The following is a 27,954-nucleotide window of genomic DNA, read 5'->3' on the forward strand; positions in this document are numbered from 1 at the left end:
ATATACACTAATGAAATAACCTGCATTTTTACTTTGTTCTAAAAGAAAAAAAACAATGCTAAACTAGTTATTGCAGCCAGTTTCCTTCTGTTTCTGGTTTGTGTTCAATAGTAGATGCCCCCTAGCACTTCACTAAAAGGAGCCAGAGCACCAGATTCAATATCTGTTTTTTTATCAGACAGCATTTCTGAAGGATTATCCTTTAATCTCTGCGAGTAAAAGCTGTCTTCAGATACATGTGTCCTCCTGGCTTTTTTCTGAGAACATCACAAACATTCAGGCCGCAGACTGGACGCTCACAAAGAGTTTACCCATTAACAGAGAGCAATTACACACCTCTGTGGGGACATTTGCAAAATCTCTTCTTTTAACACAGTTATCAAACAGGAGCATGCTTTGCATCTCCAGTAAGCCCACCTGATTAATATGTTTCAGTTGACTGTGGGGAGAACTAATCTGTGTATTCCCTGTGGTGTTTACAGGTGAGTGTTCTCTGATATCTCACTGACAGGCTGGATTAAGCCGTACCTGAGAGCTAATAATAAAAGAAGCAGGTCAAAAATAAATGACTGCACAAAGTTAACACTTTATCAGAAAACAAGGCATAAAGGCATCATCTTTTTAAAGCGCGAGCCTCAAGTGTTAGGTAAGGGAGTTAGATTTCACCTTGGGAATATTCATCTGACATATTCACAGCTCAAGATGTCAACTTTGTTGGTGAATGGTGTTTGCTCATTTCTGGGTAAGATGGATCTTCTGAAATAAGTTCAGCAGTTTTTGTCTTATTCATAGTACTCAAAGCACTTTTTGTTGGCTTTCAGCTGACCCCATTTTATAAGCTTCAAAGAGTACAATGGTATTGTAACAGTGTTTCCTTTAGTATTTGAACATTAAATTTCACAGTCACCTGGGTAAAATACCTTGAAGGATTTACAGTTAAAGCTGGAGTACAGTCATAGCTTCTTCTGTGTTTCATATCTGCTTCTACAGTAGGAGAAAAAGAGCACTGACATATAGTACCTGGCATGATGATAATGAGATGTATGCAACAGCTTATTAGGGACATTCAAAACATATTTATGAATAAGGCACAGTAAAATTCAGCCACCGGGGCTCTCAATCCAATGAGTAAAAACCAGCGATGCCCAGCTCCGCTCTTTGCCTCTTGTTTTGAAATGAAGACTCTGTCCAATAAAAACAGCACCTCATGAGGTGCATTCACTAGAGAAACGTGTTTCGGTTTTCATTCATAAATTTCTCATAATTAGGGAGAAATGCACTAAAAAGACACACTTCAACATTCACTTTGACAAAGGTTCCAGGACGTGCATCTGTGTTGGAATCGATGCTAGAGGGCAGCACATCCTGTGACCTTTTTTTAGTGCATTTCTCCCTCACCATGAGAAACTGAATGAAAATGAAATGTCTGTTTCCTGTTTACTAAATACACTTTATGATATGCCATTTTTATTGAACAGAGTCATCAGTGTAAAACTAGAAGTGGTATTGAGAAGAAGGCCTTGGAGGTGGAGGCTGCTGAACAGTGCTGGTCTTATTCACTAGAAATGCTGACTGTGGGGGGGCTCATGTTACAGACGTTAGTTTGGGTGATTGAACCCACAACCTTTGGCAGCCTCCATAAAAGGAACACGTCCCATTACAATTATAAAAACGTAGAATTTGTCTTTAGAAACTTTGGTAAATGTTTATTTAATTATCAATAATATCTATATCTACATCTAGATAGATAGATAGATAGATAGATAGATAGATAGATAGATAGATAGATAGAGATAGAGAGAGAGAGATAGATAGATAGATAGATAGATTTAGATATATAGATAGATATAGATAGATATAAATATCTATCTATCTATCTATCTAAAATTGTAACTTTAAATTAATATAAGTTAAAAAATTCTTCACACTGTATCCAGGGGTGGAAAGTGACCAATTAAATTTACTCAAATAACTGTTACTTCTCCTTAAGAGAGTTTTAACAAGAGTAACTGTACTTTTACCTGACTACAACAGTCACATACTTTTTTCTCCCTAAGAGAAAAAAAAATGTTGTTCTCTGAATAGTAGGATACATGTGATATAATCTCAAAAAAATGAACTTTTATGTTTCATACATTTACAAAATCATCTTAAAACTTAGAGTTTTCTACTTTAAAAGTTTAAGAATTATAATGTCAAAATTTTGAGTTTTAAATCTTGTAAATTTACAGCAAAATCTTAAAATTCATTGTTTTATTCAATTGTAGCTTGGCAATTAATAAATTTCAAATAGAAAAATGTATTTTTTTCTCAGGACATTCAGGTTTTCTTTAATTTTCTATGCACATTATTCTAAATATAAATCCACTTAAAATAACTCAATATCTAGTCAAACATAGTAGCAGAAACAAAACAATCAGTGATGTCAAATAGAGGAGAAACCTTGTCTTCACTTAATAAATGCAAACTGAGTTTGACAATAATCCTTCACTATGAAAGGAGTCACCACTGAATGATCTGAAATGCCATTTTTGTTGCCAAAATGCACAATAAAACCTCTGTTTTTAGAAGTACGTGTGGTCTAGGCATAAGAGGGAACGAGAACAACAATGGACGAGACAACAAACCAATAATTTGACTGTGGACCTGCTAGCGAAGGCTCCTTAGATAATGAAAAGTTAATAATTCATGTCTCTAATGGCGTCAAGGGGCAGAAGAAAATTTCGTAGGTCTGAATGGGTTAATCAAGTAAATAAACTTGAAAGCTTAAAACATAAATGGAGAAAAAGTTGTGGATGTCCTGCTGTTTTATAGTTTAAAAGTTCTGGTAAGTCGTTTGTGACTTTGCCGTATTTTGTCTAAAGTTTACATATGAATTGTAAAGAGCCTACATGTGTCTGAATTCTTCTTTAATGTGGATTCATAAACCACAACAACCGCCGGACAGTGTTCTTTCTTTTCTATGCGAGGGCAGCAAAACTCTTTGATCACTTTCCTTTGTGACAGTCGTGACCTCAGAAGCCGCCCGTGTATGGCAGGCCCACTCTGCAGGAGCTCGCTTCTCCATCCCATTTCCTTGAAGAGAGAAAGTTTGAAGCCCTCCTCTAATCCTTCTAATTAAATGAAAACACAGTGGGCTACACACAGTAAGACACCATCACTCCACACACGCACACACAGAGCTGAATCTCTATGGGGAACTACACAAAGTTCCAGCATCCAGCTCTGGTGTGCGTCCTCATATGCAGTGTGATCACACAGTGGGCTGACATGCAACACGCTGCAGATCATGAGCATAAATAAGCAAGGGAATGCTTTACCTGAAAGGAAAAACATTAATTCAAAGGCATCACACCAGTAGTGAGAAGAAATGTTGCCTCATTAGTGTTACCCCACTGCTTTTACTTAGCAGCAGAGATAGATGGAAAAGAGAGGGAGGCTGTGTGCCACTCTTACCACGCAGACACCCAGTCTCCTGAGATCTCACTTTGCCTTAGTGACTAAAAAAACGGTGCAGATTATTATGGATTCATTGGGCCAAGGCTGGCTTGAACACTGAGGCCTGAATACCACAGCACTTAGAGCTTCACTTCTTATAGAAAAACGCAACACGGTGTGAGGAATTGCCCTTTCAAATGTCAACAATTTCCAGAAACGTAGTAGCACTGTTAGCGAGGAAACCTTCCACTTTTCTGCCTCTGAACGCAGCACGTCGGGGATGAGAAGAGGTGAGGAGACAAGGACAGACACTGTTTGGAGGACGCTTGGCCTGCCTGCTCTCATCCCATCATGATTGACAGATTGGTGCAACGATTGCACTGGCACGAATGCCATCACACACATTTCCCCCCCGAAATCTGTCTATCAGCGCTGTCTAAGCAGAGCGACAGCCATGACATCTAATCACAGTGGAGCTGGCACCTCATAACTTCTACCTAATGTGCTGCAGGTACAGAGGAGAGACGGGAAGTACTGCACACACTCACACGGAGCACAATGCTATTTATAGCCCCTTCAGAGGCCACCAGCAGGAAGTGGATCATACTGAAGGGTTAGGCGAGGTGTCACCACACTATATCACAGCTCGCTCTGTTTAGATATAGGTCCCTGTTGACAAGATTAAACACTGAGATGCCCCAAGTATTCTGGTGATTCATTTTTCTGGGTTACGACAAAGTAACACAAAATGAGGGCAGACCACACCGCACATACAAGATGATAATGAGTCATTTACATAATGTTGCTACAACATTATAATTACCTGGCAATTAAAGCAGCTCAAAAGCCTCATTATGGGCAGTCCTGAGGGTTGCTTGGACTGGGACACATACAGGGGTATTCATTCACCAGATTCAGACAGAAGCCATTCGCCTCTGATGTCACACTCAGTGGGGGAAGCACATATGTTGTAGTATTAATATAAGCCTATTACTGCTGCAGTTATTAACTAATTGGCTTTTTATACTGAATACCTGAAGGTGCAACTGCTACATTTCACAACAAAACAGCTGAAACCCCAACAGCTGCCATTGGATGAAGTTTTACATAAATTTCAGACTAATTCATAAGGATGCCATGTCTCAGATACAGTCATGTGCGTACGTTTTAGGCATGTGGGGCTCTAAGTATTCACCACAGGACCTGGTGCTCCACAAACCAGGGCTGGAGAGGGGGCCAGAGTCAAGCTTGGCACATGTCCACACTCATATGGGTCACAAGGTCAAGCTCGATGGCATCTCTTGTCCGGGCCATTTAACTCCTTAAAGCCTGTTGTATCATATTTGATACATACTTTTATTATACCTCTATCAAATCAATATGTGCCTAAATTACAAAAAAAAAAAATTCTAAATACAATCTGATAAATGATAAAAATGACCTCGAGTGGATTATCAGTTACCAAAAACACCTAATGTATCAAATGAGATACAAAAAATATGTATGTTAAATTTTATGGAAATTTTGATTTTTTGCATTTCAGTAGAAATTTAAATAAACATTTCAGTTCCAAAGAATTAGAATTTTCTGGCTATTATTTGTGTTTTCAGGCTTTAATGGTTTAACCCTCGGTGATACACCCTGAGACAGCTGGTGGTTTATGGGCCTTTGGGACATCCACAGCATGACCAGGGCTTCATGGTAACCTGACTTCTCTGACTGGCAGGAACCCTAGGCCGTGCTTACTTGCCATATCGACCTTTTACTGCACCCTAAAGGTGTGGACTATATTATTCTATCAGCAGATTATTTTCCCAAGGACATCCAGAGCATGACTGAGGTTGTACAATCTTTCTTCCCACCCAAAAGGTTCCCTCAGACAGCTTCCTCACCTAATCTAGGCCTTACGCTGCCCTAAATTTATGGACTTTGTGTTTTTTATTCAACAGAATATTTTCCCATGCCACATGTAATCTGCAAGGACATCCTGAATGTGCCAAGCCCCCTTCCCACCTAATCTTAGCCTAAGATGGGCTTACTTGCCATTACAGGCCTTACTTCAGCCTCAACTTTTAGCCCAAATGTTCTTAAAAGTTGTGCAAAATCCAGATCCCTTGGTAGTTGGCACTAGAATTTCAAGTTGGTTAAACTAATCCTTAACATCTTTTATCTGTCAGGCTCTTAATCCCATTCAAACGCTCCATCTTAACTGCCACTAGTGGCCACTGTTATTGTTGACTACTGCCTTGCTGCTACAAAGCCCTTTGATCCACTGCAAACAAAGGTGCACTGATAGCATTGATAGCATCTCGCAGGAACAGCGGTTTGGCTCTATTTTGATCTAGAAAATGGACATTAAGTTGTACAGTGACTGTCAGGTTAACTCAGTAAGCACTGAGTGACAATATTCAGCACAGGAATGTGGACATTAACAAGCAAAGGGATCAAAGGCTAGTGGCGCTAGTTCCTTAAACATTCCTACATTTTGCTAACCAACTTTACACCCTTTACCAAAAGCTGCCTTGATGTCTTGACTGTCTTAGATAGACAGTACTAGTTGTTAAACTAGTACTGGGGGACAGCAGAGCTTAGAATGTTCCCTTATACTAAGTAGCATCTATAATTTCTTTTATTCATCTCATGTCTTTCTTGTAAAGGCAGTCTTATCATAATTTCTCTCTCTTGTTAGTCATATATCATGTTACATCACAGCCATTCTTACTTGTTTCTGTAGAGCCATACTTCAAATTTGCACACTCATACTGGCTAGTTGTCAGAGCCTCATGGTTTCTGTGGTTGTTGCTCTTTAGCCGGTGACTCATACCTCAGCATGGTGAGCTTTTCCTTTTAGTAATTTTACCATTCTGAGAGGAGGTAGGTAGCCAGCTCCATTGGAACAAACACTTCCTGAAATATTTGTGTCAATCACACAGCTGCTTAATCGGATAGAGTGGGGTGTGCTATTTTGACTAGAAGGACTGACAAAGATAAAAGAAGAAAGATTCTAATATACTAAGACAAGACAAGACAATGACTAAGACAAAATATATAGAAGTCATTGTCTCAGGTATTGCCATTAGATGATTATTTTTGTCCATTACCCACCTCTATATTCTAAGTTTCCGTACCCCCATAACTAGATTTTTACAGTGTTGTACTGTTCATGGAAAAAGTATAAGATAGTTTTTAATCATTTTTACAGCATTTTACTGTGTGCTGGTTTGCATAAAAATCCATTATATTGTTCTTTTTCCTTTACAGTATCTTACAGTACAGTAAATGACCTTTGATGCTGCTTTATTTGTTAGGGCTTGTTTGTTTTTCTTATATGCATTCAATAAATCTATATTTTTCATTACAGATTAATACAAAGAAATTGCACGGTGAAAAGCACTTTTCATACTTCCAATAGATTGCAAACTCACCATGACCAACTGTAGCAAAGTAATGTGTCTTACAGTAACCATGGAGCAAAGAGACACATGCAAAAACAGCAAGCCTGGAATTAAAGGTCTGCACTCTGTCCTTTATTGTACACCATACTCCGCCACAGTCAGGGAGTGACCAATGTAGTGGATAACTTCACTCATGGTGCACAAGTGTTCACCATCAAAACAACAAAAATTCACCAGAAACATAAGCAAAGGAATCTCAGCAGTGATCTCTGTACAACAGGCAACATCTTAACACATCTAAACATTTTGCACAAGGGCATAATGGGAAAAGTCCACCCTCAGATTTGAATTGACAATTGGCAGAGCTTTGATCAATTGACTATCTATGACTCTCTACAGAGCTGGACTAACATTGAATGCATTAACACTGTTAAGTGACTCCAACACTGAAGGCCATTTAACTCTGAATGGAGTTATGCATTGAGAGCTAAAATCAACTGAAATGTTTAACACTGAGATTTCAGCACTCCAGGTTTTGCTGTGTAGACTTTGCAGCGATTTACAAGTTAAATTGATACTAACCAAATAATCAAGCAGAAGGTGATGGATGAAGAAAAGAACAGACTCAGCTTCACATATGAAGCTCAGGTGAAGTTACCCCTCCCGGAATACACGGTAAGTGGTTATTTAGCAGGAAAGTGCTGTATATTAGGAAAAAAAACCCTTACAGTTCTGTTAAAAGAGTGCTGTTAGATTTCTGCTGTAAATTTACAGCAGTTTTTAACAGTATGGGTTTGTGGGCCTGGACAGATAAAAAAATATGGATAAGTGTCTTGTGATTCTGGTGCTGACTAATGAGGGATTCAAATTTTACCATAAAGTTGGCTCATTATAACTCAACTTTGTTTATGTGCTTTATAAATAAACTTGGATTGGGTTGGCTTTCTAGTATACAGAACTACTCTGAAAGACCATTCACCAGTGGTAGGCAACTGGCGGCCCACGGGCCAAAATTGGCTCGCCGCCAATAATACCTGGCCCACCAGATGACATTGATAAAAAAACTGATTAAAATGTATATACATATATATATATATATATATATATATATATATATATATATATATACAGTGCTTAACAAATTTATTAGACCACCTGTCATATTTGTCTCAAAGACCATCCAGCATTGAAGTGCTTTAATGCGGACACTTTCATTTTCAGTGAACTCTCCATGTTTTACCATTTTGAACAGGAATGAGGGATTTCAAACTGAATTCACCCAAATTTGAGCCGGCTCACTGGGATTCTCTGAGAATTCAGAAATGAATCAAGCATAACATTCAACCACTAAAACTCATTTTTCTGTTCAGGAATGCAAGTAAATAACTATAATTTGACATATTAATCAAGAAATAATAATGTGCTTTACTATTTTTTCAGTTTTTTGTAAATCAGTAAATTTGAAAATTCATGGATAACAATAACAATGATATTTTAAAAATATCATTTGGGTTAAAGAGCTTCTACATATTGGTGTATTAACCATTGCAGAAACATAAAAATGATTTTGGTAATTACCAATGCTGTTAATTTTGGGCAGCTGTGGCATAAACCTTACTTTGGTTAGGGTTAGGGTGGTCTATTAAATTTGTTAAGCACTGTGTGTGTATATATATATATATATATATATATATATATATATATATATGCTATCACAAAAATGACAATTCCCCACAGATTTCAGAACATTTATTCAAAAGTCGTGACAAAATATGATAAAATGAAATAAAGCAGCATCTGCTTGACATCAGACGCACACTGGCTTGAGGTAGGAACTAAACTGGCACATGTGCTCTGAGAAAAAGGAGAAAAAAAGAAAAATCACTCTCTGTGTGCCACTGTAACAGACAAAGTGCAAAATGTGCTTCATTGAATTAAAACAAATAACAAGCTTGGCTCAAAGATCAAATAAATAAAAACAGCCTGTAGCAAATTAATTGATTTTAAATAAATAACTTTATTAAATAACGTTTTCGTACAAGATATAATAGTATAGATGAGAAAAAGGTATTTTTTTAGTAGGAAAGACAGGTTTTCCCTGATGAAACTGTAATTTTGGCCTGCCATTGAGTCGGTCAGAAAAAAATTTGGCCTGAGGCCAAACTTAGTTGTGACCCCTGCCATATGCAAATGTGGAATTGTAAAAAATAAAGCTGAATAGTTTCTAACCACATCCTATATTAATGACCAGCAACATATAAAGCAGAATCAAATAAAAACAACATACTAAGAATTAAAAAGGAAAGAAGCTTGAGGAAAATATCATGTGACATGTGTCAATATGTATTTACTTCCGCAAAAACTACAGAAAAAAGTTTAAAAAATGGATTTTAAACAGAGTAATAAGTCATCAAAGAGCAGAAAATGAAAGAACTGGATAAAGAAAAAGAAGAAAGAAATAAAAGGATTCTAATGAAAACATTTTAGCTGTCTTGGACACCATCAGTGTCTTTGAAAAGTCACTTCAATTCACTTCCAGCTGAATTCAAATTGCCCCCAAAAGCCTCATTATGTTGAATGATCACATAATAAAGATAAAATTTGACTGACATGTGGAAGTTTTAAAGGCGCAGTGATTTATTGTTTCAGGCTCCTGGACAATGTTGAAAATTTGTTTCCTATCGCGTGTGATTTGTCACTCACTTTTTTTTCGTCCTGAGGGAATTGCTGACACATTGAAAATGCACAAAGGACTATAACAAGGACATGTGTCATACCTTACACCCTTATTACGGCCGGCAATGACAGGCGAGACGAGCAGTCGCTTGGACATACTGCGTGCTCTATAGTGGAGCTCATGTTGCTCACAAAGTGATGCTCTCAGAGTGAAATGTCAGGATAAAAAAAAGCTGTGAAATATGGAAACGTAAGGATGGAGGTGTGTGCTTGTGTATGTGTGTGTGTGTGTGGTGGGGGGGGGGGGGTTGTTTATGAATAGTAGACAATGAATGATGGAAGCTCTCCCAAGGGTGCAGGCCCCTGAGCACTGCTGCGGGGACTTGGGAACACGCCAGTCTCCCATGCCCTGTGAAATGCCAGTTTGGGTGGGCACCGTTCCGAACGGGTGCTCTCCTCTCCAGGATACACCGCCGCGGGTCCTGGGGGAACGTCTCCAGGCTGTGGCTGCTCCAGAGCGGGGAGGCTGGCGGGAATCTCAATCAGGGACATGAGGGAGAGAAAACAAAGTCCGCACACTCCCCCTGTTCGTCCATATTAATGTTCTGTCAGGGAAAAATGGATGAAGAGAGAAAAATGGCTCATTATGTACACACCTGTAGAAAGTAGAGTGACTGGATTGTATAAATGACTCATTATGATGCCTTTTGTGTTCTTCCTAATTGCTGGAAAATTACACAAACAGCATATGGAGCTTGAATTTAATGAATTTTAACGCCTGTATTTAGATATTATTTGTCCTTTTTTGTTACCAAGTGTATATGTCTCTCTGCTTGGATCCTGTCTGCTCACAAACCTTTCTGTTTTTTCTCCTCTGCTCTCTCCTCCTCTCCTGCGCTGCTACAGGAGCTGCTGAAATCGTGACAGGTACTCTTTCTCTTTGCTACCTCCTGTTCATTTGGAAGTGCTCGCCTCTGTCTGTGTCTGCTGATTGGCTGTCCGTAGCAGTCTGTTCATCTGTGCATATTTACATGAATGGCTGGGTTTGTTGGTGTTTCCTTTTTCAGGAGGGAGGAAGAGTAAAACACTCACAAATGCACATCCATTCTTTTTCATTTTTAATTCTCAAATCAATATTTGGCCTCATGGGACGGTAGATTTTAGGCCAATTTGTTGGCGCTTTAGTTTGTCGAGCTTTGCTATACTAGGAGATGCACTTTACCACATGAAAAAGCCAAACTAATCAGAGCTGCTTGCAACTAGCTCTTAAAAGTAACAAGATGAGAAAAAAGTATCCTTGAAGCTGTTTTTTTTCCAACTATGCTAGTATCTTTACACTAACATGCTAACAACATGGCAGATATGCTCATGCGTAATTAGCAGGGTTATTCACTCCTACATGTTAACAAGCAAACATCTTTAAAGATATAACTAAGACACATTAAAGTTTAAGAGCATGTTAATTTAATGGACTTGACAACCTTTATTCCAAGAGGAAGATGGGAAGGTAGCAAGCTAAAAATAGATCTCCAACACTAAAAACTATGACAAAAAATTACGTTTTGTCAGGGAGACTGATCCAGACTAAGATTCAGATTGTTGTCTCATCTTTATACCAATAATACTGCTGTTCAGAAGTTATCTTTTTTGGCATTTGCACAGCAACATGCTTAAAGCCACACTGTTATGTGCAGTGATTCTCAACTGGTCTATCCCCAGGACCCACCAATATCTTTGATGACAATTAGCGAGCCAAATTTTCAAAGATTTTTAACAATGCACATTTGGTAAATAAAAATGTTGCTCTAAAGATCTTGGATGGAACAGAAGAACAACAGAACAACAGACAGGACCAAACTGACATGCCCCCCCCCCCCAGTGTGTAAGTTTTGGCCAATTTCCCAGGGATCTTGAGAAATTACTTCATCAACATGGTAAAAGCAGCTCTTTTATTGCAAGAAAAGGAGATAAATGAGTTGAAATATTGATAAAACATTCAAATTTATCCATTATCACAAAAATAAGTAAGATAAACGGTATGGTTGCATGTTCTTCATGGACTTTTGCCACCATTTTTTTCTAGACACACATTGGCGGCTTACTGATAATTGCTCTACGACCCACTTTTAGGTCCTGACCCACAAGTTGAGAACCACGGCTTTAGTGCACCTGCCCCCTCAGTTTGGAGTGTGTCTCTGGAAAATCTCCACTGGAACGGTCATATACTCCGAGCACTTCACCCTGCCTCTGGATGGGAATGAACAAAATGTAGGAGTAGTATTAGGGGTAATAGGTGTATTGGGACTGAGCCTTACTATAAAAGTTGCCCATACTTTAGTAGTCAAACTGTTTGAGTCTCGACCACCATCCCTAGAGCAGTGTGCATGAAGGTACAAAATTAAAGACTTACACATGGGAAAAAGAAACATCACACACAACATTTGGAGCAGCCTGCATATTGTCTTCTGCAGGATTGGTTGTGAGTGTGAAACTGTCTCCTCCTTTCTCTCATGTCTGGCTGCAAACTAGCACCTCACTAGAAAAGGTGTACTAACCCTTCAGTTCTTTTTGTTCTTTTCTTCCTAACTTGGTGTGATGTTCCTGTGAATTATTGACAGAAACTCTCTGGTTGTGTCAAGTACAGACATACTGGGGCAGAGAAAATTTCACATTGCAAACATTGGTACCACCTTTTAATGAAAGAACACATGCTTACTTATGTGTTTTGTGATTTCTGCATTCCAAAGACATTTCAGAAATATACATATTATACCTTTAACGGGGGATGTTAAATGAGTCATTGGGTTCAAAAGGTTTAGGTAGGAATACCTTAGGATTTATAAAGTATTAAGTAACCTGGTGGTTAATTTCATTCTGTCCTCGATGTTCCCTCCAAATGTGCAACTTAAAAAATTTGAATATCGTGAAAAAGTGAAATTTTTCATGCGATTTAATTAAAGAAGAGAAACTTCCTTATATTCTGGATTCATCTCGTACAAAGTAAAATATCTTCAAACTTTTTTTGTTTGAATGTTGATAATTACGGCTTCAAGCTCACAAAAATAAAAAATCCACTATCTTACAATATGAGAATGTCACAAAACAAGGGTCGTAACAGGATTTGTATTACAGAAATGTTGACTTTGTGGAAAGTTATGCTCATTTATGCACTCAGTACTTATTTGGAGCTTCTTTTGCAGAAAGTGTTGCTTATTTCATGGAGCCAATCAGTCTGTGGTACTGCTGGGGTGTTATGAAGCCCTGGTTGCTCTAATAGCAGCCTTCAGCTCATTTGTATTGTTGAGTCTGGTGTCTGGTGTCTGGCATCCTGGCTTACCCTCCTTGTGAAGGGTGCAAATGATTGTCTTCTGGACCAGAGTCAAGTCAGCAGTCTTCCCCATGATTGCAGTTGTGTGCACTGAATCCCAATGAGGGAATGAAGGCTCAGAAAACCTTTGCAACCTTGACTTAATTAATTAAAGATTACCTTTACAACCCTCAAATAATTAGGCCTTTGCTGACTTTGCTGAGTAGGAGCAGCCCATAATCAGCATGATTTTCTTGTAATTCATGTTCTGATTTACCCATAAAACAGCAAAGGTCCCTTATACTGGTATAGCCCACCGCAGAACTGATTATAGCATCAGTTTGAAGCAAGCACTGACAGTCACTGAAAGTTGAATGACTCTGGTTATGGTTTTTATTATGTCCCCTCTTGCAGTTAACAGAGCTGTTGATCACAACATTATGTCTGTTTATAGCATTAACTAACAAACACAAATGAAACCACACAGAAAGGTGAACACTTGAAATTATATAAGCAGGAAAAGAACAATCTCGGATGACAGCAACTGTGTTGAGAAATAATGATATGACTTGAAGTTTGCCCTATGCTCCATGTGTTAGTACAGAGCCGATGGGGTTTATGACCTATACTGAAGTCAGTGCTGCTTACTGCACAGCAAAACCTGCATAGTCAAAGTAACACTGTCAGAGTTAATACTGACACTTTGCAGTGTCTATACGAGTCCACGCCACAGAGTGTTGATTGGACTTTACGCAGAGCTGGGCTTTAACACTAATTAAGTGTCATTATTGACACTTTTTGGAGTTGAAATTTACTGTTCTTAACACTAACCAGTGTTAAAAAAAATGGTTGCATGGAGTGCTGCATGGGTTTTGAAAAGTTTTTAAAAAAGCTTGAAAAAATGTAGTGTATCTCTGGTGCTCTTCAGTGTGGGGATCCAACTTAAAGTTTTCAAGAGGTCTGAGGCACTCAGAAGGACTGTAGATAAAAAGCCTTTATTGCATAGGGCTACAGAGTCATAAAAAACATGCCAACATGTTTCAGCTTAATAGGCCTTCATCAGAGCATCAGTTACAAAATTGCTGCCAAGCTGCTTCTTTTAAAGGTTTTCAGCAGGTCACATGATTACTAGCAGTCACATGATAGAGTAAAAGGTTACACAGTTAAAAAAATCAGTTAAATGATGTCTAAGTGCATTAAACACATCTATATTAAGAATCTGTATCATTTTCTACTTTACATACTTCTACTTTGACACACAAAAAAATGTTCTTTCTAAGCAGTTACCAAATTAACTGAGAAAAGATGCACTAGAAGAGATACAATAAGAAAGCTATAAAAAAGGAGAGAAATCCAGTTCCCCATTTAGACCAGGGAATTGTGTAGCTTTTAGTGTATATATCCAGAAGGACTCTCTTTGTAAGAGCTTTTTTAGTCTGTCCCCTCCTCTGATTGAATTTTGTATATGCTCAATGCCTGATATTTTCAGAGAGTTGCATCTACCATGATAAGCCTCTTTATAATGTAAAGCCATGGGATATTCTGGGTTTCCTGTTTTAATGGCGTGTTTATGTTCAGCCAATCTTGCTTTCAGTTTCCGCTTAGTTCTCCCAATGTAGAAACACCCGCAAGGACATTCAAGTCTGTAAACTACAAAGCTAGTATTGCAGTTGATAAAAGACTTAATTTCAAACCTCTGACCTGTTGTGACATCAGTGAAAAAGCTGGTTTTTTTCATATTATCACAATGATTACAATTTCCACATTTATGATTACCTATTGTGGTGTCTAACCAGGTCTTTTGTGTCTTGGGGGGCAGATAGCTTCTTACCAGTTTATCATTTAAGGTAGGGGCTCGTCTAAAGCTGATAGTAGGAGCATTAGGAAGGGCTTCTCTAAGAGATGTGTTACTTTAGCTCAACACTCCATCATAGTGTTAGGAATTCAGCCTGTCAGTGTATCATTTCTAACTATTTAAGTGATATTTTCATATTAACCCTGTAAAGTGAAGGAATTTATATAATTAATCTAAACTTAAAACTTCCTTTCACTTCGAGAGTAGGTTTTTACAGTTGTAACTGTTTTTGACCCATTACAATGCACTTTCTACTTTCTATATCAATAGGGATTGCCACTTTTTATTGGCCGCCTGTGGCAAAGTCAGGTGTTTTCTGGTGAGGATGGAGCAAAGAGATTAATGAAGAGTTGGGAAACCACCCATTTATGTAGACCACCTGTTGCCAGGGGGAAGTCAGTAACTCGGTGGATAACTTCACTCATGGTGCATACGTGTCTAACATAAAAAAATGTCAATTATCCATCAGGAATATGAAAAAAGGAATCCCAGCAGTGATCACTGTACTACAGGCAGCATCTAAATACATAAAAATGCACATGAGTAAATCCCAAAACATCGAAAACATAACTAAACATTCTGCCAAAGGGCATGGTAGCAAAAGTCTGTCCCCAACATTTGAAATGGCTTTATGCCTTTATTGGACTGTACGGCTGAAGCGTGCAAGGAGGTATGGGTTGTTGAGAGATTGAGGAAGAAATGCAACAATAGCCTCAGGATCAGGTTTCAAACCTGTGACCAGGACTGTATCCTCTGTATACGGGGGCCTGGTTCAGCTGAGCTAATCTGGAGCCCAGTTTACTGTTTTAAAGGAACAATGGGGAGAAATTGTTTGCCCTAACAGGGTGCTTTATAAGAAAGATGATCCTAATCTCTACAGTGTATTGATCATTTCATTTACATGGGACAAAAGACAAATACCCTTCAGTATCTCAGTTGGTTCAGTGTTTCTGAGATTGTGCAGCTTCATTTTCAAGTAATTTTTTCATCATTATAAGAATTGTTACCCAAAGGTTTCCAGACTGATGGCCTTTATGGGGAGAAAAGATGGCTAAATGAGTTAAATTTTCAAAACCTTCCCATGCAAAGGGTCTAAGGAAAATGGTGGCACACTAATTATACGGTGAGACAGAAGCTTTCTCAGTCATGAACATCTTTAAAACAGCATTTCATCATGAGGATAAGGGTTTAATGACTGAGCAGGATAAAGACACGCGGCAGAGAAAAAGGAGCATGAGAGACAGAGAGGGGGAAACTTTTTTTTCGGTAATGACTCTGTCCTTAGTCGCGGTTGTTCCTTGAAAAGACACGACTGCTGCAGACAGCCGTGACTCAAGGAAGAGGAATGGGGGCTGGCTGTCATGTTTTTTGATGCTTCTTTCATGTCTTTTGATGTGAAAACAAGAACGGAAAGTTCAAAGCAAGAGCCGACTTGATTCAAAGGTGCTCGTCCCCGAACTTCTGCTGGAGGAACCACTCCGCTAATAATTCTTGATTTCATCAACTTTTGTTAAAATCGGTCGGCCGTCCATGCTTTTTAGCATTTCGAGTGCGACTGATGAGCTGGGCGTCCGCGCCAGACTCTCCATGCCAGATTGTACGTCTCCTCAGAGAGCCCGGCGACTTTCTGAAGGTCTGTATTTCCTCCTGACTGTTTCGTTCAGTATGTTGCGATGCAGGAACAGGAGGGCAGCCATGTGTAGAGATACAGGCACTTTACTCTTCCAGACAGCTGCTGGAATGAGTGTGAATTTATCAGCCAGTCATCTGTGCCATGCCTCTGCCCACTCCCCCCTCTATCCCCCCGCCCACCACACAGAATTAATGACTGCCTCTCCTCATTTGCACCCAATCATGACCAGGATGCAGAGGCAATTGAAAATGTTTACTCCAATTGCAAAAACCCTCCATGTTCCACAAAGTAGCCTGTTTTCACTTTGATGGGATTGCTAATCACAGCGACGTTATTTATGTGTGTTTTGAATTGGAGATGAGCCTAGGCTGGGATATTGGAGAGGGACCAACCTTGCTTGGGGCTGCTAAACCTTATGGAGAATTTATCTATTGCACTCCCTTTTCTCTCAGTCCAACAGATTGGGAGCAGAATAACCTTGCTTTGAGGATGCTCTGTGTTGCTGTTTTGACTGCCAAATATATTACTTTTACAGCGATGAAATAAAAAAGACATCAAAAACACTTCAGATTGCTGTTGCCTCATCTTCTACGGTACTTAGTGCACATTCACAGGAGATACGGAGCTCTTCATATTATCACAAACTTACACATTTCAACTCCCCAGTGGATTATTAGGCCTGTTCCTCATGATTATTTTTCACCTTTTTAAAACCTAGCCATCTAGATCATCCACTCTTTGCATTTCTTGTTTCATCCACAAATGCAGCCTCCTTAATATGAACAAGGCCATGTTACTTAGAAAAGAAAAATATTTTGAAAGCATGTTTAAGACCATGGTTCTTTTGCAATATGGCTTTACAGTCCTAGTTCACACACCAGCCTTTCGCTAAAAAGAAGCCAGTTAGCCTGCCCCGGTACCATCTGACACAATGTCAAAGGAAGAGGCTAGTAAATGCCACTGTTATTAACCAGTATGACTGTACATTTGTATAATGGAAAAATGACAAAGTTTATCAAAACTTACATAACTTTTGGACATAGCTCCTCTTGGAGCCAACCATTTTGCTGCTCCAATGACGCTATCCATGCCTGCCAACCTCATATGGAAACTTTTCTAGCAAGCCTTGAACTCGGGTTCTTTTTAGGGTCTTAAAAGTTAAATTCACCCCAGTGAAGTTGATATTGAATATCTTTACATTTCTAATAACGCTTTAGTCATTTCTGTCGCTAGCAGCTAATGCTAATACATTTTGTATCCTACAATGCTTTGACAACCAATGGCAGGCTATACCACTGCTGCATCATGCTTAGTCAAACTGTGCATGTCTTTACACTTACTTTTTGCTGGAGACAGCCTGAATCGCCCATAAGGGAGAGAAAGAGAGACAGAGAGCCCTTGATGCAGCCCTCTTTGTCACTTTAGACAGGAACTGCTTTAAATGATAATGCAAAAAAGGTTCAAGGAATTTTTTTCTTGTAAATACACACATTTTTAAAGACTTTTTTGTAATAGAAGGATTATTTTTTCACTGTTGAAGTTAAAAACCAGTGTTGGGCAAGTTACTTTAAAAAAGTAATTAGTTATAGTTACTAGTTACTTCTCCCAAAAAGTAACTGAATTATTCCACTATAAAAGTAACCCTTTACCAGGGAAAGTAATTATTGCATTACTTTTTTTTAGTTTAAATATGTCTAAGAATTTGGATTTTTTTCTAAGCAGGTTTCACAAGCCAGTTGCATAGAGCAGGGGTTCTCAACGATGGGGTCCCGAGACACTGAGAGGGGGTCTCCAGATGCCTTAAAAAACTAAGAACATTTTTTAAATGACACTGTTGCCACTTACATCAATTTTGTCAAATTTTGCCTCAGCTAACCCTTTTTTGCCAGTTTATATAAATTTTCATCCCATTTCACCAAATTTCCACCTATTTTTGTCACTTTAACGCAATTTCAGCTGCTTTTGAATCACTTTTACCACTATATAAGCCCATTTTTGCCTTTTTTTGTTATTTTGCCATGTTTATCTCATTTTTGGCATTTCTAACCATTTCTGCCACTTTTAAAATCCAATTGCACCACCTTCTCACCATGTCTTGCCATTATTAACAAATTTTAGCTATTTTTATTGTATTTGAATTCTGTTTTCAACAAAAGGGTTTACATTTTTAGGAGGGCTACTTACTACACAAATGATTTTTTTTTTTTCTTTGAAAAGAGTGGTTATTATTCAGGATAAATATAAAATACCACAGCTTAACTTTACAATGGACCATGATTTGGCTGGCCCCCAGTTTGGCTAGGCCCCAGGAACCCCCAAAAAAACGCCATTAGTAACACTGTTTATTTTAACGACAGTCTTCCCATCACTGCTAAAAACAAATCAGATCTGGTGTAATCCATTTTGTTTTTTGTTTTTTTGTTTTTTTGTTTTAGCTATATATAACAGCTGTTTTGGGGTGTGATATGGAATTATTCTCTTGCTATAGATAAGAGCAGTGCAATGTCACCTCCTATTTTCCAATGTGACCACGTCCTCATTATGGGGAAAACAATTCCTCAGAGTGAATGTCGGTAGGTTTGAAAACACTGGTAATAACGCATTTAAAAGCCATTTTGTTAGGTTTTTTGCCTTAAACAATTAAAAAGCCATAATGTAAGGCACGCTTTGTTATTCTGAAATGACGAAAGAGTGTCAGAGAAGAGTTCTGTGTCTTTTGGCTGAAACTAGAGAGGAGAAAAGTGAGCTAATGTTGGATTGGTGCTGTGTCCTTAATGATTTTAAGCTACTGATCACTCTAACAGCGGGAGCTGTAGTCTGCCTGCTAACAGCTTTTTCACATAACTTAACCACGTGGTTTATTAACCACGTTAACCACCGTTCAAGTGTGAAGTTCCAGAAGGTAAGTGATGTCGGTTTCTGACATCTCCAGTCACAAGATGGGACCGTTTGTCCAGCTTGACGGTGGGAGCCTGAACGCACCCTCATGTACATCTATAATTTCATTTATTTCAGATTGTCAAAATGCAAGTATTTTTTCATAAATGGTCTACATTATGCAGTATGTTGATCTCACTGGTCCCATTGGATTTTGGATTTTTCATATTTTAAGCTCTTAAATCCCTTAGGACCCAATCTTTCCCATTTATTGCCATTCAAAGAATGTTCTCCTCCAGAAAGGGGAGGGGCTGGCATCATTTGGGCAAAGTACCCGGATGAGTTGCTCTTATCCATGTGCTACTTTGTAGTCAACAGAGGTGGAAAAAGTACAGGAAAATTGTACTCAAGTAAAAATACAGTTACTCTGGTTAAACTAGACTTAAGGGGCCTGATGGTTAGCTCATGGGTGCTATGCACAGATATCGCTGTCCTCAAACTGGGCAATGAGATCCAAATCCTTCATAGAACTTGTGGCCTGGATGTCACTACGCACTCTTTCAGCCTGATATCTGACTATTATCCTAGCTCTTAAATAAAGACACAGCATGCTAACACAAAAGAACAAGAAGGTGGGAGTTCCCAGACAGTGCTGTTGCACCAAATCAAATACTTGTTTCTCTGAGACATACTTGCTTATAACAAAATTTCCCAGAGGAGCCCAAAGAATTTGTAATAATTGTCACACCCATCTTCAATCAGCCCAGAGTTCATGGTGTATAAATTTCGCTACAAGTAAGATATCAGTTTTCAGCAAACTCAGAGGTCAAAACCTTTTCCCATGTGAACAGGCGTTTGGTTTGTATGTTTAATTCATATGATTTTTATTTATTTATTTTGCTTTTTTGTGATTGCCTCTGAAATTTTCTTAGTAAAATTGTAGAGGCCGAGCATGCAATCATAAATGAAAATTCTGAGTTTGCAATTCTAGGAGTGTAATTGAGATTCTCTTAGTTACTGATTCACAGAAGGAGAAAGCTCAGAATCATCAGAGTGAAATCTCAAGGAGGTGGAGAAGGATGATGGCAGAATTCAGAGAGGACTTTTTTTTTTTTTTTTTTTAGGTTTTAATTTTCATGTTCATGGATCAGGTTTTGTGTAAGTGTGATAAAAATGCTGCAAAAGAGATATTTCTAGTTAATTCTGCAGATTTATCCTGTGCAGAAGCATAGATCCAGTGGTTGTCAGGTGCAATTAAAACATCATAAAGGTCCCTTTGGCTACACTGCTTCCATCAAATAGAGCTGTAGGCTATTTATGCATTAATAACTTAGTGCTGTCCATCTGTATTTATGTCTATCTTTACTCATTCTTCCCTGTGATCCCTTTATGTACACCATACTAATTTTGAACTGAAGTACATCATCAAATCTAACCCAGAGTGACCTCCATGTCTGGTAACGTCTTCTGCAACATTTTTTCTAGTGTTTGTGTCTGGAGTAAGTTTTGTGCTCTTAGATTTAAATGCAGACAACACAGAAGTCTCTTTGGAGATTTCTGATAACAGAACGTCAAGAAAACAGCAAAAAGCAGTGGGGTCAGAAATCCCCAAAGGTCAGGCAGTGAGGCAGAATCAGAGGCTCGGGCTTGTCGTCTAGAAAACAGGGCAAAAAGTCAGTCACAGGTCACAGAAAAGGGGCTGGAGTAGGTGTCTCGAGAGCTTGGCATAAACACAGGACAATCAGGCGAAGGCTTGAAGGAGACTGAGGCTGAAAGAGGAAACCTGAGGAACCTGACTGGCTTGAATAATGGACGTTTTGGGAAATTTGCTTGATAACTTTCTACTATTTCTGTCTGTTCTTCAAAGTCTAACACAGCTGCTGAGCTTTCACTGAGTCTAGAAACAAGAAGAAACAGTTAGCCCTGCTAATTAGAATTTTCTGAAGATAATTAAACATTTATATCTGATTTGATTAACTTACAGTGCCAATGAAAAGTATTCACCCCCTGAATGTTTTACCTTTTCATCGATTTTATAAAACAATCTTGGTCAATATATTTGACAAAAAAAAAAAAAAAAAAAAGATATCAATTTGAAAACAGATTTCTACAAAGGAATGTCAATTAAACTGTCAGTGTCAATTGACTGATTTAATAATAACTCCTTTCAAGTCAGTATTAAATAGATAGACCTTTGGCTGCAATCACAGCACTGAGTCTGTGTGATAGGCCTGTGTAGGTTTTGCTTTATGCCTCTGGTCATTGTCTTAAAAAAATAAATCCTCTCCTAAGCCACAGTTTTCTAGCAGACTGGATAAGATTTCCCCCAGGATTTTCTTTTATTTTGTCGCATTCATTTTACCCTTACCTTTAAAAACATTCTAGGGCCAGCTGCTGAGAAGCGTCCCAACAGCATGATACTGCCACCACCATGCTTCATAGTGGGGATAGTTTGTTTGTGGTGATAATGCAGCGTTTGGTGTCTGCCAAAAATAGCGTCTTGTCTGATGGCCAAAAAGCACCACTTTGGTCTCATTAGACCAACAAACTTTCTCCCACTTGACCATGGAGTCTCCTGTGTGTATTTTGGCAAACTCTAGTGGAGATTTAATGAGTTTCCTTCATCAGTGGCTTTCTCTTTGCCACTCTTCCATAAAATTTCGACTGGTGAAGAACCCTGGCAACATTTGTTGTATACAGAGTCTCTCCCATCTCAGCTGCTGAAGCTTGTAACTCCTTCTGAGAAGTCATAGGTGTCCTTCTTGCCAGGTCACTCAGTTTGTGAGGACGACCTGATTAAGGCAGATTCACACGTCCCATATTCCTTCCATTTCTTGATGATGGATTTTACTGAACCCCAGGGGATATTCAGTGCCTTGAAAATGTTTTGGATCCATCCCTATATTTTTCAATAACTTTTTCTGCGAGTTGCTTAGAGTGTTCTTTTGTCTTCATGGTGTAATGGTAGCCAGGAATACTGATTAAGCAGTGACTGGGCCTTCCAGACACAGGTGTATTTATATTAAAATCACTTGAGACACATTCACTGCTCATGTGATCCCCATTTCACTAATTATGAGACCACTAACTTTGCTGGACCGTTGTTGAATGCAGGCAGTCACTTTAAAGCAGATGAATGGATCCATTTTTTCTGTCAAAAAAGCCAAATTATGTTGAGCATGATTGATTTATAAAATCAATCAAAGCTGTTAAAACCAAGGGAGTTAATACTTTTTATAGACACTGTATTTTACAACCATCTGAGGAGCAGCCCATTGACAGTGTTTGGGTAGGGCAGAATCTTTGAAATAATATGGAAGGGGATTGGATGAGCATTCTGTCTGTTACATTCATCATGGGCCAAGCCGCGCAAAAACAAATAATGTGGTAGGCCTGCTGCTGTCAAAGAGTCACCTTCATGAACGCCCCACAGACAGCCATTGTCATGTTAATACACGATTCTCCACAATCAGTAGAGTCAGTACTATTAAACTTGTACTTAAGCTGGTCAATGTGTTTTTTACTCTTCTTCCAACAAAAATGTCAAAAAATGGTTCTGATAAAACTGCCTCTATAGCTGCATCCAGGCTAAACTCTCCACTGGCTACCATTGTTAACAGGCTTGCAGTCGCTTCAACTAAACCATATCCATAGCTACCGCCTCTTTCTCTTCAAATGATGCTGATTGGTCTGGTCATTCTCTGACTGGGATTAACCATTTCAGCTTGAAGCCCATGATGGATGATACATGGAATCTGGCCAGTACATTTGCTTTGCAAGGTTAGGCGATTCAGCCTGGTAGCAAAATATCTGGGACAGACACTTAGGGCCACTGAATAGGATCTTTGGTCCAGGCTTTTATAACATTTGGACATTCAATCCCTAGTCTGTCTGGTGACACTAATGACTCAATGTAGGGCATGAGTGCTTCTTGGCATTAGCGCCATGCTTTTGCAGCTTTGCAGGCTAAGGGAAAGGATTCTTTTCACCTACGGGACGCCCCTGCCCCCAGTTATGACCCAACACCAACTGTGTCTGTTGCCTAGTAAAAAATGCAACCCATGTCATACTGTAATTGTTATTTTTGTCATACATATTGACCCTAAGTTAAATGATATAAATACATTTAATAGCTTAAAAGCTACCTTGGATTAAGTTTAAGCCTGTAAAGGGCTTTATTGTGTTTTTTCTGGTCATCATCTGTGCCTGTTTCAGCTGTTTCTCTCTCTTTTGTCCTGATGGAGCCCTGGCAGCAGAGTGGAATAAAATGGGTGGCTCATTGCATCAGACAGGTCTGAGGAGCTTTTCTCCACAGGAGGTTAATTTCTCATTGCCTGCCGCATTCACAGAGTTCATTTTGAATCATGTTAGTTTGGCTGTCTATTCCCATTATCACTATCTGAAAATGCAGGTGTTTTTTTCTCCTCCACTTTGTAAATGTCAGAATGCAATGGAGGTGTCTGACAACTCAGGCATGCAAATGTGCTTTTGATGTTTTCTCAGGGCGGTGGCTGAGAGTGTTGTTCCTCCGCTGGAGTGAATCTGAGGCATTAAAACGTTATTCTCCATTCTCCTTATGCTTTTTTGCCTCCTGACAGATAAATATAGCACAAGGTGACTTTTGATTTTCTTCCTCTTTCTCTTAGCAGAACTAGAAGGAGGGTGTATGTGTGTGTGTGTGTGTGTGTGTGTGTGAGGGGGGCAAAGCCAGGCTTTTTGATGTGAGGTGTAAGTTACAACGACAAGGTCCGGGGCCTGTCTGTGGCAACAATGGCTGCATGTGTACAGAGAGTGACTCAGATGCTTACAGCGCTTTTATTCCTCGAGACACAGAAGAGAGCAGCTGAGCACACGGAGCGCACGATGGTCACATGGATCCTCAGATGGAGGGCTCTGATAAAGCTCCACCATAAACAGCATCCAGCCCGGCTCTGTTCTCTCTCTCTCTCTGTTTGACTCCCCCCTCTCCTCCTTCCCTCCTCCTCCTCTTCCTCCCTCTCCCTGCCTGGATCTACTACTTGCCACTTTCTTACACTCTTCCTTTGTCTCTTTTCTCCTCTCTCCCTACCTTCGTGGGCAGCAGAGCTTACAGCCCATCTGGCATTGACTCACAGGGCCCACTCTGATCTGAGGGAGATCAATAGTGACAAACATTGCACATGGCTCTTATATTAAACGGATTAGAAATGGCTGCAAACAGACATACTACAATGTGTATATGTTCACAAGCACTCACTGTTGTATGAAATATAAGTCTTTGAAGGGTAGGAGTGCATGTTTGAAATCTGTAACCTTAATCTTCATTTTTCTGTCTGTGTTATGAAGTCGAAGGTCAGAATCTGGCAACGGACAATGTGTCGGTGATCGAAGGAGAAATGGCGACCATCAGCTGCAGAGTGAAGAACAATGATGACTCGGTCATTCAGCTACTCAACCCCAACAGACAGACCATCTACTTCAAAGACGTTAGACGTAAGTCTAAAATGCCTCACTCACAATTTAACTTACTTCCCAAAACTTTTTTAAATCCTCACATTAATGGCACATATTGAGAATCTTTGGAAACCCTTAAAATAGGCAACACATCTGTCTGTCTGACATCTACCCTGTAGCAGTGGTTTAAGGATTTAAAAATAACTATAGAAAAATAATCAGTCTTGTCACTGATGGTCTTGTTTGATTTTGCAGGTCAGCTAGAGGCACATGTATTAGTTTTTGGTCTGTTTCACAGCCAATAAAAAACTCATCACAGGAGCTTTAAAAACACAAACAAAAGGAATACAACGATAGAGAGAAATTTGTTTCTTTCGCCGCCAAGGGATTACATGTTTGCTGTCACAAAGTTTCTAAGAAATCCTATTTTTAGATTTCTTTTTCCTTTTTTATATCAGTCCAATAATTATCTGTTTCGTTAAATGTTTAGAAAAATAAAATGAGTCTCAGGTGCTCTCAGTGGTTGTAGATCTGTTGCCTAATCTGTATCGTGTAGACGTGTTTCACCTTATAGTCTTTAGAGTAGAAAAGTAATACAGATATAAATTAAACATTAGGGATGTCACTTTCTCCAAAAAGCCTTCAAGTCCACTGTAAAAGTCCTTTGGTTTCATCTGGAACAACAACTAACCTTACAACAGCTTTAATTTTATAGTGATCAATATCTTTCAATATAAAATTGGTAGAAATGTTTTTAATGTTTTATTTTACTCGAGGTGTTTTCACAGTGCATTCCACCATAATCAAGCTCGCTGTCATGTTTTAATACATTTTTACTGATACCACAACAGCCTAATGAAAGGTGTCTCTGTCCGTTCATTTACATTGTATTTCAGCAAGAGAGTGTGAGAGAACATGACTTGGTGGTAGCTTCATATAAACACAGACATGCACACATATAGAGCACTGAGCTCCACTGCTGGCTAGTTCTTGTCTCTTTTTACACCTCTGCTATTCCTCCAAAGCTCCTATTATGCCTCAGCCACTTCATAGTGAGGTTATAAACTGTTAAACTGGAATCAAAGAAGATTTCAAAGAATTGCAAAGGTAAGAAAAAGAGAAACTTGTTGATAAAACAAGTAATAAGCATTAGTAAATTCTTCACCCATCATTTATAAAGTATTGTTAACTAATTTATGTAATTTATTAACACAGCTTTAAATGATTTATTGATGCATAAATAAAGTGAATAAATAATTAACTCTTAGATTACAATATTACTGATGCATTAGTAAAGAATGAAGCAGGCATAAGTGAAAGTGAACATTTAGGGTTAGGGCTATGAATACTCTATTAATGCATCAAGAAAGTTTTGGCTGTGTTGTAAATTACGTAAAAATTAATAATATTTCATAGATGATGAGTTAAGGATTTACCAGTCCAATATTAATGCTTAAGTCTATAGTTTTATAAAGTGTTACTAAAGTGATGCAACAATTTTTGTTTATTTTGTTGTTTATTTTATTGATGTTCATTCATTCTGGTCAGATAGCCTTAAGTAATTGGGTTATTTGCTGTAATGGCTGTCCAAACTGGCCTATATTGGCTCTATAAATTGGTCTATACTGTCTGGACACATTATCCTATATCAAATATCAGCCTAAATATATATCAGTCTATATTCGTTGTATATATCGGTCTAAATTGACTGTATATTTTGGTCTATATTGGCTGTATATATCGGTTTATATTGGCTGTATATATCAGTCTATATTGGCTGTATATATCGGTCTAAATTGACTGTATATTGGTCTATATTGGCTGTATATATCGGTCTAAATTGACTGTATATTTTGGTCTATTTTGGCTGTATATATTGGCTGTATGTACAGATAAATTAGTGGAGTTTAAGACAGCACCAACAGACTTATCTTGTCAACTGAAGCCTTTCTCTTTTTCGTCCTCATTCCTTAAATTAAAATATATGTTCTAATGACTGAAGTTAGTTTTGTTTTTCTTTTTATTAAACTTTAAAGTGCATTTTCAATGCTGAAGTTTGGGTCTGAACTACATTTTATATTTTGTTATTGACTTAAACTAATACGTAAATATCGGCATATTGTGTATCGGCAAACATCAAATATTATGCATCCCTACCAGAAAATACCATAGAAGCTCGTGTCCATTCATCATAATGTAATCTTAATGTATAGCCAACATGCACTGTTAGTAGCTTTTCTTCAATTCTGACTTATCATCAGATATCTCTTTTTTCTGGAAGACTGTGGAGAGTTCATGATTTACTTTTGTAGACATGTAAATGTAGCTATTTTATTAAAAAAATCTTAAACCCTTACCAAATCATTAACTTTGTATTTCAAACACTTCTGAGTTCTGTGTTTTCAGAAGTTTTCACCCTCCTGCTTGAAGGACTCTGAAGTTTTGACCTTACAGTGACGGTATCAGACCTCAAGTTTTAGGTTTGGTTTTCAATGAAAGCATGATTCCATCTGCCCTTGACTTTTTGGCTCATTTACAAAAGTCATTAAGCTCAGAATGCGGCAAGATTAATATGAGATAATTCACAGAGCTACCATAATGGGAATACTTCTGCGTCCTTGTCACTGTTCGATTTTACGATAATCTCTTAGATTAGGATATTGAACATTATGATTATGCATGAGCATATGGACGATTTCGACTTGGAGTTTTTGTCTCTGCTGTTTTACTTGTTTGTATCTGGGATCTGAGCCAAGATTCAAGGTGAACCACAAACACACCCTTCATTTCTGTCTATATTGCATCCAAGCTGTTATTTCACAAGTCAAGGTAGCGAGATGTGTGTTCCATTTTCTCACTGGCGAAAAGCACTGAGGGAGTTTTGGTACACATCTTTGTCAAAACACCCAAAGCTGCATGAGACTATAGCAATGAGAAATTGATTCATATGAAGAATATAGGTCATGTTGTGCTGCACAACTTATAAATATTTATTCTAACACCAAGGGATAGATAGAAGGTTTGAGGAAAAAACATTGAGCTCTTACATCCTGGACACAACAAATCTTTCTAGTTAAAATGTTTCCATGAGATTAAGAGAACCTATTCCTCTTCTCTCTTTATGAAACAGCTCCATGTAGGGATGTAAACATGTAATTTCCTCTGCTTTAGTCAATGCTATTTCATTGTTAGTAACAGAACACAAAAGGTTTTGTTTATCTGCAATTAGATCCAAATATATATCCGATGTGTGACCGGTGGCTAAAGTGTTATTGGGCCGCTGCTGCTTGTTTGTGTTCCTCGTAATAGGGTCTAGTAAAAAACCCCTGGCAGCATTATT

The 27,954-nt window shown here is 38.5% G+C and overlaps 1 protein-coding gene across 3 annotated transcripts in view; it reads left to right on the forward strand.

Moving 5' to 3' along the window:
- cadm1b (cell adhesion molecule 1b) overlaps positions 1 to 27,954 on the forward strand; it is a 314,331-nt gene that overhangs the window by 203,677 nt on the left and 82,700 nt on the right. For all 3 annotated transcript variants that reach the window (XM_041813540.1, XM_041813548.1, XM_041813530.1), the window contains 2 exons: positions 10,416 to 10,436; positions 24,507 to 24,653. In XM_041813540.1, the coding sequence (XP_041669474.1) occupies positions 10,416 to 10,436; positions 24,507 to 24,653 (168 nt within the window). The remainder of the gene's footprint in view (positions 1 to 10,415; positions 10,437 to 24,506; positions 24,654 to 27,954) is intronic.

This window comes from Cheilinus undulatus, linkage group 2 (genome assembly GCF_018320785.1).
Source record: "Cheilinus undulatus linkage group 2, ASM1832078v1, whole genome shotgun sequence".
Classification (NCBI taxonomy): domain Eukaryota; kingdom Metazoa; phylum Chordata; class Actinopteri; order Labriformes; family Labridae; genus Cheilinus; species Cheilinus undulatus.